This window comes from Rutilus rutilus, assembly GCF_951802725.1.
Source record: "Rutilus rutilus genome assembly, chromosome: 20".
NCBI lineage: Eukaryota > Metazoa > Chordata > Actinopteri > Cypriniformes > Leuciscidae > Rutilus > Rutilus rutilus.
In genome coordinates this window covers 27,870,514-27,882,931 of record NC_140225.1, presented here as the reverse complement: position 1 = coordinate 27,882,931, position 12,418 = coordinate 27,870,514, and the positions used below count along the sequence as shown (strand labels likewise).

General features: G+C 35.9%; 1 protein-coding gene across 1 annotated transcript in view; it reads right to left on the bottom strand.

Moving 5' to 3' along the window:
* The window catches only part of LOC311279930 (CUB and sushi domain-containing protein 1), a 682,447-nt gene that overhangs the window by 154,715 nt on the left and 515,314 nt on the right, over nt 1-12,418 (bottom strand). The window contains exons 23-27 of the mRNA XM_084391753.1: nt 11,277-11,433; nt 9,677-9,868; nt 4,614-4,740; nt 2,253-2,455; nt 743-934 (exon numbers count right to left, since the gene is read on the bottom strand). Coding sequence (XP_084247879.1) covers nt 743-934; nt 2,253-2,455; nt 4,614-4,740; nt 9,677-9,868; nt 11,277-11,433 — 871 coding nt within the window. The remainder of the gene's footprint in view (nt 1-742; nt 935-2,252; nt 2,456-4,613; nt 4,741-9,676; nt 9,869-11,276; nt 11,434-12,418) is intronic.

Genomic DNA, 12,418 nt, shown 5'->3' with positions numbered 1-12,418 from the left:
CAGCAGAAGAAAGACACTCATACAGGTTTGAAACAACTTGAGGGGGAGTAAATGAGGACAGCATTTTCATTTTGAAGTGAACTATTCCTTTAACATGACCTGTTTATGATCCTGCTTCACCAATGAGTGTTTTGCTGTCCATTGGTCATGCCTTAATTTAGCAATTTCTAGTATTGCATTAGTATTGGATCCTTCTCATGAGCATTTAAGAATTTTTGACTTTTCAGTGTGAGTAAAATATGTTTTTTGGCCCATTTCAACTGTAAAAGAAAATCTGCTTAATAATTATGCATACCTGAATATAAGGCGTTTTTCACTTCTAACCTTCCTTAAATATTATGTATCACTTATAAATGATTAAATACAAAATTAATAGTAGTTATTAAGGTTAATGTGGTTTGTAATAAAAAAATATATATGATCAGATTATCAACTTGCATTATATAGTAATTATGCACACACTGTATATATACATAATGTATGGTGTTACCATTGTCATAAATGCCAGTAGTTTGGTATAATGTCAGTGATACAATATGATCCAAATAACAAAACCAGACTTTCTATTAGTATCAATAGCAATATTTTTTTTATCTGTAATTAATCACTCTAAACTCTAAATTAACGTATTGCATTGATAGACATCATTTCTATTCATATTTTACTTTTAAAATAAAAGAGTGTTCGATAGCACATCAGTTTTTACTGTGGTATGGAAGGACGCAGTGGAGTCGGATCTCACCGATGCAGGTGGGTGGGTCCGGCTGCCAGAAAAAGCGGCTGTTGAGCTGAACACAAGTGATTTCAGACACTCCTTGAATCTTGTACCCAGGGTCACACTGAAAGGAAATGGTGTCGCCAGGCTCCCTGCTGTCTCCGTAGCGTGTTCCATTTTGAGGGGTCCCTGGGTCGTTGCAGGTCATGGCAACTGTAGCTGAAATAAAAAATATTAATTTTGAATCAGCTGTGAATCAGTGAGACATTAGAGAGAGCAGAAAATCACTTATTCATGAGAAAACAGACCTCTGCTCTCAACTAAATATGCCAAGGTGCACAGCATCCCACTTATATGATGGAGTTAAATTCATGTTTATGGAGATTTTAATTTAATTATATTTCATCAATCATCAAAACCACTTAAAACTGCATAAATAGCCTACAAGTACAGAGGGATCTTAAGACTAACAATATAAAAAGGCTGTGTTACAACAATAGCTTACTACTTACTGCATACTGCACAGCCTACACTCTACAATACACTGCTGGCTATTTTATTTATTAGATGATAAACTTACAATTTTGAAAACACAATTATTCTATATTTTCTATTTAATTAAAAAGAGAGAGAAAGAATTGGTATGCTGATACAACGTTACACTGCACATTTTGGCAAACATAGAGTGGAAGCTCGTCAGGATGGCAAGGGAGGCACAGACTATCCAAGATTTTGAGAAGGAAAATGGATAAATTATAATGTTAATAAAATTCCCACGTATTCATTTCATGTCTCAGAATGTGTATTGTTTGTAATTTCACCACTGTAACACCATAAAATATTACCAGAGCTGCTCTTCCCCGAACATGCCGAATCTGCCGATTTAATTACAATTGTTCGGGAAAACTGTGCTAAGGCAAGTCTGATGGGATAGAGAAAGGGAAGGGGGAAGCAAAAACCATAGCTCGAGACTTCTGCCTCCGTTGGCAAAAAAAAAAAAAAATAGCCAATCACCATCGAGTATTTCATTTTCAGAGGTTAGGTGTTGAGAGAGAAAAAAATCGCAGAGGAGGCTAGCCTCACTTGATATATTAACCAATCATCGTAGAGATGTAAATTATACAATCGTTTTTTGAACTGTTACTGCTGAAAATGTACCAACTACCTTAATTATGGAGAGTAGAGATATTAAATATTTGATCACCAACAAAATTGCCAGCAGCTTCAAATTAAAAATGAAGGAAGACCACACGCCTAAGTTGGACGTAAACTACAGCAATCAGCTTCACTAAACGGCCCTATTAACATGCTCTATTAACACGGATATTTAAAAAGATAGAAGGATGGATTTTTGTTTTAAGTGATGGGCTAGGTGAGGCTAGGTATTATCTTGCTGTAATTGTGCTCATCCAGGTATTCCAGTTACCATTCATAATGCACATTAGTGTACACTGCACAGTATGCGTACTGCAAAGATAGTAAGAGAAATATGCTAGAATGCTATTCTAAACACAGCCAAGGAGAAGCTGATACATACTAGAGAACTGGATGGAGAAACCGGACTTGCTAATGAAGTAATCGCTGTCAAACTGAAGCGTGAGGATGTTGAAAGTGCTGTGAGTGTCTTCGGGTAAAAGCGACCCACTCCACTCTTTCAGCAGAATGCCACTCTCTGCTGGTCCGTCCCAAACCTTCAGAATGTCATGGTCCACCTCTGTGTCAAAGACTATGAAGTGGAGGCTGGAAAGGTCAAATATAGTGAGAATATTACATTCTGTTGTATTTTCTTTCCAAGACATTCAAACACATTGCATCCATATTATAAGCACAAAATACATGTAAACTAAAATACATGTTAAAATTTTGTCAAATAAGAAGTCCAGAACTTTGCAAAGATTGGATATAACAAATATAATAATGCATAATTAAAGCTACAGTACATTATGCAACTGTAGTAGTTAAAAATAAGAATGTTGCGGAAGAATGTTGTTTTGGTTGTGTTTCAGCTATGATCCATGAATGTGGCTCGAGGCACCAATATTGGACAACTTATCAGTGTGGATGGACAATAAATTTTTTTTTTTTTTTTCTTGTCTTTACAACCCATGATTCCCTGGAGGTTTGCTATTTTTAATGATCATCTTCATCAAAGCTTTCAGCTTTGCACTACCCACAGACGGAGCTATTTTTCTCTGTGTATGGATATGAAATGATCCGATCCCATTATTATAGGTTTATCAAAGTGTATTGTGGTAAATATATGGTTTGGAAGATGTATTTTTTGGCGTTCTCACATTAATATAATTGTTTTATTTTATATTTGTTTTATTTGTATGTAGCTTTAATAAATAGCCTTGTTTTGCAGAAGGACAAGTTTTTGAGTTCTAAACATCTTATGTTTCAAAAGACATTTGATTCCTCACAATATGACTTTTTTGATATGTTTGGATGATCTTTTAAAATAAAAATTGCTTGCTGAATGCAAAAAAAAGCATATACATATACACATACACATACACATATATATACTGTATAACAAAACAGCAAAAGGCCTTCAGAATAAATGTATTCCATTACTAAGCCACTGGGATTTATATTATTTACACTCAACACGACTGTAGCCTGACCTCCTTGACCTCCAAGCGCAGCACTGCAGCTGGCATGTAAACACAGCACTGATCAACTTAAGTCACAACAATGACTGTCTCTGTGGGAAGTGTGGGTGGACAACCATGAGTTCTGCTCTCCGCAAACACATTCAAATATCTCCACACCTCTCAGAAGTGACATTTCATTCACTAGCAGCATCCTTTTTGCTAACAGTGGAACTGTAGTGTGTACCTAACTAATATAGTAGTGTGTACCTAACTAATATCAACTCAATAATGACAATAATATAAAAGGACTATGAATAAATTGTTTAAATACATTGTTATTTATAAATAAATTATTGATTATAAACTGTTTATATACAGTAAATTTACTTCATAATTTAAAAAGAAAACAAAAAGGTGAGTGTCAGACTTAAAATTGAAGTTGTGACAAGAAAAAAAAAAAAAAACATGAAGTGTTCCTTTAACATGTGAAAATAAAATCTGAAGGTGGGTAAAACATCATTCTCTCCTCTCAGTGCAGTCTTTTGAAAATTGTGAACAACCATGTCATCATACTAATGCAACACCCCCGCAACTGTACAGAATTACACAAACATGATTTCATGTAATGCATCTTGAGCTAAGACGATAAAACACATACAGAGAGAACTTGTGGAGCAGTTACTGTGCAAATGTATGCAACAGAGAGAAGTCACAGAGGGGTTTCTTTCACCTGTGAGCGGCGAGTGAGAGATGGAGTAGAGTTGTAGCGGAGTGATTACAGATGCTTCGAGCGAGAAGGGGAAATTGCTGTTGCTCAACTCCACTCACATGCTCAGAGTGCCAAAGTCAATTTTGACTGGCATTCGGTGCTTGGTGAGCAATCATTTTAGACCCTGTATGTATAGAAATAGTTGAAACACCTGCAGCACGCAAATGAAATGACTCAAGCCTGATGGTGTGAATTACATCCCACTCTTACAATTCCTCCTGTTATCTGCTCTTCATAAGCCATCTTCTCTTTAAACGGATCAACTGAATTGGCTTACCTGAGTTTTGCTTCATTTTTGAAGGCTTAACTGGCTTATCGCTTTTTGTGTCTCTATTCTTTTTGCCCTTTCACTAACCCTCCCCCTCTGTGTAACGGTAATGCACTTGTAGGAACAGATGCCAGCCAGTGGTAGGCCGCACAGCAGGGTGAAATGCAATCACCATGCTCCTTTATAGGTTGTATGAGAATTATATGGAAATTAATGGAGGGGAGGTAAAAACATAATGTGGTTTGCAACCACGGGTTTTCGTACCTGATGGTTTTGCCCGTGTCCGCCTCGATGGACCAGGTGCAGTGAAGGTTGTTGTCATAAGGGGCTGGGTAACCAGGTGACAGAATCCTTCCAGATGTGGCGCCGCTAATGTGTCCTCCGCACTCGGCTACACACACACACACACAAGGAATTAAGGTCTTAAACTAGATTTGCATTTCCAGAAAGAAATATCAGTGCTTGCAAAGCCACATAACAATAAATCAAGTTTTAGGTATGCTTAGGCTACATTTTATGCTACTTTGTGTGTAATTAAATGCCACATCAAAGCTGCTTTGTCACTGTCATACAAATCAAACTTCTACACGGTTGATTAATATGAGACCAATCACAATTCAGTATGCAAATAAATCTAAGATGAAGCCCAGTCGGAAGTCTCTATGCAAAAATTCCTATGACATCATAGCTGAAGGTTACATCTTAAATGCTACATACTCATTGTAAGCAAAATGAGATTTTAAAACTTTAACATCAGAGTATAATCCAAATGTGACCATTTAAATTATGCTGCATTGAAATGTAATTATACTTTTAGTATACTATGGGTATTTTTAGCCATTACGTATACAATGTAGACAACAGAGAAAATAGAAAATGGGTTTTATTATGTGGAGTAATTCAAATAAATGCAAACAACGTCGACTGAAGGCAATATTCTCCATTTTAAAAGGCCACTGAAGTGCCTTGAAATGTGCAGCATTATTCAGTAAGTTGACGTCATTTCCACTGAAACAGGAAGACAGGGTGAGACATATCGAACAGCTCCTGCCCTTTTTTTTTTTTTTTAAATAGCCAATAGCGTTTCATCAGCAGTTATAAAGCAGTTTCCTCCTAATCTGTAACCGTTTCTCCTCCTAATCTCCTCCATATCGCTTTAAAATATAGAATTCTGTGCAGAATAAAAATGGGTCCTATACATTTTCTGCTATGCGACGACTCGCGCATTTGATTCACTCTGTGCTATCGTGTCTCTGGACCGGAGCTGTGGCGGTTCGCATGCCATTAATGTGAAACCAGACTTAATTCGCCCCAATGGAAAGCATATTTACACTTTCTGAATTCCCTATCCCCATACCGATTTTAGCCGCAGCTTATAATGGGCAGGATGCTTTAGATTCAAGAGAAAATCTAAAAAATTGGACAGAAAATCTGATGACAAGATGAAGTGCAGAGTGATGTCATCAAAATCGTTTATCTATTCTGGTGGAAGTGAGGGACTGTTATTTTTGAATGCTTGTATCGTCTAAATGTGAATGTTGACATTGTTTTGGAGCAGAGTAGCTTAACAGTAAGGCTAACATATTCATACTAAAAGCCAAAAATCTTCAGTACACCGCTCTGGGCTTGCAGAGTAATCATGGGACATTTTCCTCATCCTAACCACAGTGGGAGAGCCTTTCTCCATCCCCCTCAGCACTTTATTTGCACTTGGGTCTCTCATGTAATCACTGAAGTTGAGTCTCTTAAGGAAGCTCTCTTCATCAGAATTACAGTATGAAGACACTCTCGCATTCGGTTCACACTCAGTATACCAGCCTGATGCACTGCTACACCTTATGGATTTCCAGATTTCCAGGAAGTCATAGAGTTCAACACCATAAACAACTACATTTATTTGAGATAAAGAATTTGTAGATGTTTAATATATAATTTCATTGTTGATCTGTTCTGTGTTGTACTGTATGCAAAGTATTGCACTTTGCTTTATTGATATCTTCGCTATACTATTCTCTACTACTATTCTGATCTTATGACATGGTCTTCCCTCACACAACAAATTCTGTGGTGGTACCATAGTTCAGTAATGGTATCAAATGGAAATACCTGGGTACTTGATATATAGATCCTCAATTAATGTACTATAGTATTTAAAGGATATTTCAAGGTCAAATGTTTGGACAGTTACTTTATTATTATACCTTCTTTATTATGACTATTTTCCACATTTAGTAGTCACCAAAATAACAACAACAACAACAACAAAAAAGGGGAAAACTGTGTTATATTTGAGCTTTTTTAATATCTACATTCCAGCCCTGTAAACTCTCACTCATTTAACTTTATGAGGTGTATTCTGCAAGGCTTTTTAAACAGTATTGAAGGAGTTCACATGTATGCTGGACATTTGTTGACTGCTTTGTGTCATTATCCATTCCAACTCACCCATCTGCAAAAAAACATTTAGTTTTGTATTTATAGATAGGCACAATTTTTATTTGCATAAATATACAGCCCTTTTTTGTTCATGAGAAACATATTGTGTCCAAATGTTTGACTGGTAATGTGCTTTAAAGAACATAATTTAACACTTTCTATAAAGCCAGTATTTATAATGCATTATAAGGGTATTCTTAATGCATGATAATACACGCATAATTCCTTACAAACAATCTTATAATGTGTTTTCATGTCATGAATAATCGTAACAACATAATACTTACCCATTTGTGGTTATAACTATTAAGAGTATGATGATTTGTAACACACAGTGAACATAATTTTATCAACTTAAGTTATATTGGATTATATATCCCATAGTTTCATATTTTTTACTTTCCCAAGTCTCATATCTTGACATTGTTTACTTAAGATCTGCACAGTATCATACTACAACATACATACTAAACATCTAAAGCACTTTATAATGTGGTCTGCTTTAAGTAAAGTAACAAAAGTTGAGTCTTCTTTTAAACAGCCGTGAGATATCATGAAGTGGTTATAAGACATGTCCCTTAAGTTGTGTGGAAAAGTACAAAGGAACATACATTCACAATGCAAATCATGTTTTATTCATAAAACTGCAAATTTGCAAGGCTTTAGCAAATCGAATAAGCAGGTAAGTATTATAACTGTTGTTACGATTATTCATGAGATGATACAACACATTATAAGGTTATTTATAAGGCATTATGCATGTATTATAATGAATTAAGAATACCCTTATGATGCATTATAAATGCAGGCTTCATCTGGTGTTATAATGCATTGTACTCTTAAAAGTTATAACCACAAATAGGTAAGTATTACAATGTATTGTAACTGTTATGATTATTTATCAGACAATGCAACATATTATAATGTTGTTAATAAGGCATTATACATGTACTATAATGCATTGAGAATACCCTTATAATGCATTATAAATACAGGCTTCATAGAAAGTGTTACCGAACATCATAGTGTTATCATGCCATGGGTGATAGAACGATGTAATAAAGTCTCAATCGATAGAGGTTTTGCTATCATTTATATTGTGGTAAGTAAATATATCTGCACAAGGCAGTACTGCTTAAAGTTATTGATTTGTTAGAGTAATAAATAAATTACTGGATGAATGAGAAATTTAATGATACCTGCTTGATGTTAAAATGAGTTATTGAGCGCAATAAGCAGCGAAAAAGAACTCAATATGCTACTTGTGCTGTCTTGGCACAAAACGTACACACAGAAAACCGTCTGTCTTCGACTGAATGTTCAAATACACACAAAATGCTTGCCTTAGTGAGTATCCTAAAAACCTGAATAACTTCAATAGCTTTAATAAGAGTCAGTGTATATTTAATTTATACAGTAAAGACCATGCAGTGTTTTATTTTTTATTATTTAATTTATCTTGTATTTCTTACTTGAATGCTACTGTTATGTCGACCTACTGTAGCCTACCTAAAAAACTTGTTTTCTTGTTATCTAACAAACAAAGTAAAAATAGCTATTTTAAGATATACTGTATATTGTTATCTATATTGTGATATTGCAGCCCGATCTCATCCCAAGGCGTCATATTACTGACGCTTTTGACATTTCGTCTACATCCAACGCACATGGCACCCTTTAGCGTCAATATGAGATGCAGATAGATATGGGCCAGAAGGCGCCTCCTATCGGTCTAACCCTAACCCTACCCCAGACCTAAACCTACTCATAACCGAACAAAGCTCTGTGCGTGTCATATTGACGCTAAAGGGTGCGTTGTAGACGAAATGTCAAAAGTGTCAGTATATGACGCCCTATAGGATGAGAATGCGTTGGATATTGCTTTAAAATGTTGTGTTTATATGTCTAAAGTCATCAGTCTTTGCAAATCTTATAAATCCTCCATAGAGTCAATGGGAGTGTTGTATATTACCAGGTTCACCAGAAGTCACAGCGTGAACAATATCTTACTGGTTTATATAAAGCAAGAGAGAGTTCTGATGGTCTTCATACTGAAATACTGAATATAATATCAGCTTTGGGAAACATGATCAAACTTCACCACCTTTCTTCTGTGATGGTACATGTGCCTTGAGCACTGCAACGTAAATTAATCTATGAATTATTAATCGAATTCTCTTTGCTGATCTTTCTTGGATTACAATCTGTTGCATGAGTTGGAGAGGGCAGAGGATGGTGCAACTGATCATCTTCATCATCAAATTTGATGAACCACAGAAGAAATAAATCCAAGCAAAATATGTGTACAACAGGACTAAAAGCCCCTCAGGCTAAACTGCCTAACACTAGATAAACCACCACAGTGCTTTATTAAACACTTGTTTATCACTTAACACTGTCAAATTTTCCTGATCCATTAAGATGTTGCATTCAATGGCAAAAGAGTCATTTTAAGGTAAATTGAAGATCATTTTTATTTAATTATCATTTTATTTTCCATACCTGTATCTTCGATTTTCAATAATAATTGAAGTCATTTCATGACACTATTTAACGAAGGTTTGTTTTGACGCTCATCTTTTCCAGTATACTGGATTTTTCACCTGCTCAAATGTTGACAACCAATTAAGAGGCTCTTTGACAGGTTTTCATGGAAGGACAGGAACTCAAACCCTTCCCTGACAAACATTTAATAGTGAAAGGGAAAACATTCACTTGAAAGATCAAATGTGAAAAGAACAACTTGTAAATTGCAACAAGACCAACATTTGATATCAAAAAGTTTTAGATTGGTAAACATTATGCTTTTAGAAAGCCATACACACAAGGTTTAGGGTCTTCATATCATCTGAGCTAATTCATTTGTGTAATTGTTGGTGTGGTGAACTCACCAATACAAGATGGAAGTGGTTTGTCCCACACCCTACGGTCTCCACTGAGGCACGTCAGTGTGCTGCTTCCGTGCAGTGTGTATCCAGGATTGCAACTGTACAGCACGTACGTGTCTGCAAAATGGCCGTCGTCTTGGATTTTGTAGCCGTAATTAGGTGTCCCCGGCTCCTCACATTTGACAAGGTCAAAACCTGTTAGAGGGGCAGGATCAAGGTAAGCCAATTTGAACAGTAAAAAGACATCTGGCCACATGAAATCAACCCCCTGGCAGGCTGGATTGACCTCTTGCTTAATAATGACATAAAGGCGGTGCAATAAATGATACACCTGCTCAAAACAGTTACCTATGCAGCCCCCAGGAGCCTGCCTCCAATTAATACCAGCACAGCATATGCTTAACTCAAAGATCACCTTTTTAAACATGCTGTCCATTCTTCCAGTATCTGTTTTGTTAATGCATGTTTTCAATGCAGGATAGCCTTTTAAAAAAATGCATCTGAAAACAATAGACCTGCTGTGCCACTCTTTAATACATTTACTAGTCTCCTTTATTTAGCTAGGAAGATGGTGGAAGTCTTAACGAGGAAATAATGAGAAGTGGGTAACGAGGATATTATCCGACTGTCTCTGACCAGCGATTAAAACTGTAATATCTTGCACATGCTGTGTCTTTTCTGTCTTTGTTTCTACTTATTCTTTCTTCTAATTACAGCAGTAGTATTCTTCTTTTTAAATGAATTCAGAGTCAAAATGAATTTAGAGTCAAAATGTAGTGACAGAGATTTAAGTGTGCATTATATACGTGTGTGCATGGGTGTATGTGTGTCTGTGTGTGTGTAGGTTTGGCTATACTTGTGAGGGCCAAATACACTTACATAGTGAAATATTATGACAACCAACTAGAACATTTTACTGGTCCTCACTAGTTACAAATCGACTAAAACATATATTTATTTAAATCTAGTGTTTTGCACGTGTTTCTGTGATGGGAAGGTTTAGGGATAGGGGCTGGGTTAGGCAATAAGGAAAATATTATTAACCTGATATAAAATCAATGGAAGTCTTAGTGATGTCCTCATAATAAAACAAATGTGTGTGTCTGTGTGTGTACGTGTGTGTGTTTCATAATTGTGCTTCTATTTTCTGCTTCACAACCATCATAGGCAAAAACAACAACCTTTGTTTGGCTACTGCATCTAGTTCATGCGTGATGTGCAAAATATGATTGTCAGCAGTCAGCCATCAAATTACTGTCACACAGGGGTGACAATTCAATAGACTGAGCTGAAAATCAGTTTGAAACCACATACTCAATTCATTCTTAATCAAAGTGAATGCTAGAATTGTCAAAATGTATAATAAATGTGACATTTTTCAATCGGACAGTGTCAGCATATTGACTAAGTGATGGGTAAAAAAAAAACAAGAAGCAAGTAGCAACAAGAAACAAGTTTCACCCAAACATATGTGAATACCATTAGACATACTTAAAAGAATCATTCAAAAAAAATTAGTTGTTTGTGCACTTCTATAGCCGTGTCTCAAGATTCAGTGCATGATATTAAGATGGAGCCTTTATTGACATTTTGTTCAACTTACTACTATATGATAGCTTGAATCCTTTGCTGGTACCGGTACCATTACTGTTAAACTCCATCCAGAGATGGTTGGATGTGCTGTTGAGGATGGCTTGAGACATGTCGCTTTTTGTGAAATTGCCCAGGAGTCTTGATGAGCTATCTTGACCATCATAAACCTATGAAAAACAAAAACAAAGACTAAAAGATACAGGAATGTTTTGTTTTGCAGGCAGTCAGTCTCAGAATTGCTTGTCCTTATGATATAGCCGTCTGTTATAAAATACAAAAACAAGTGTTTTTTTTTTTTCTCAAAATGATGACTTTTGGTGTCTGCATTGAATTATGCAATTGCTTTTCAAAATTGCATATATTTTGAAACAATAACCCTGCGAAGAGAGCGCGGGAAACACTGCGGCATAGGGAAAAATATTAAAGGTCATAAATCAATGTCAAGCAGCAGTTTTCCACTTTCTGTTGTGGAGGACACAGTTTCAAGCTTTAATGGAAAATATCATGTGATTCCATGCAGAATGGGCCACTGGTCTAAGGACTGACATTGCTTTCGCTGAGTGTCTGCAATGATGCACCTGATTTAGTTTAAAATGGCCAAAACCAATCAATATCATTATTAATGAGGGCAAAACAGTTTTCTTGTAATCTTGCCAGTAATTGACACACCTCTTGATGGAAATAAATGTTGTGATGTTATTTCCATCAAGAGGAGCATACATTTTTGGTCAATATCTTGTATTGACAATGCAAGAGTCAAGCACTCTTTAAAGTTTAATCCAGCACATCCCAAAGACTTTCAATGAATTTAAGGTCTAGACTCAGAGATGCCAATTCATGTGTGAAAATTATTCTTCACGCTCCCTCCCAACCATTCTTTCACAATTTGAACCTGAATATGACATTGCCATCCTGGAATATGGCCATGATCCACTTCCTAAATGGTTGTTTAAGAAATGAAAAGCTACTTACTCCATCAATTAGGGTTAAAAGATCTGTTCCAAAACATATAACATGCTATAAACAATAATCACAGCAATAATGATCCAGTCCTAGACTGGTTAAGTATTTGCCAAATTAAATCCAAACAGCTCTTTTTTTTCTTTTCTTTTTTTTTGGCCGGGCAGTGTACAAGTCTAAGAGCTAATTTAC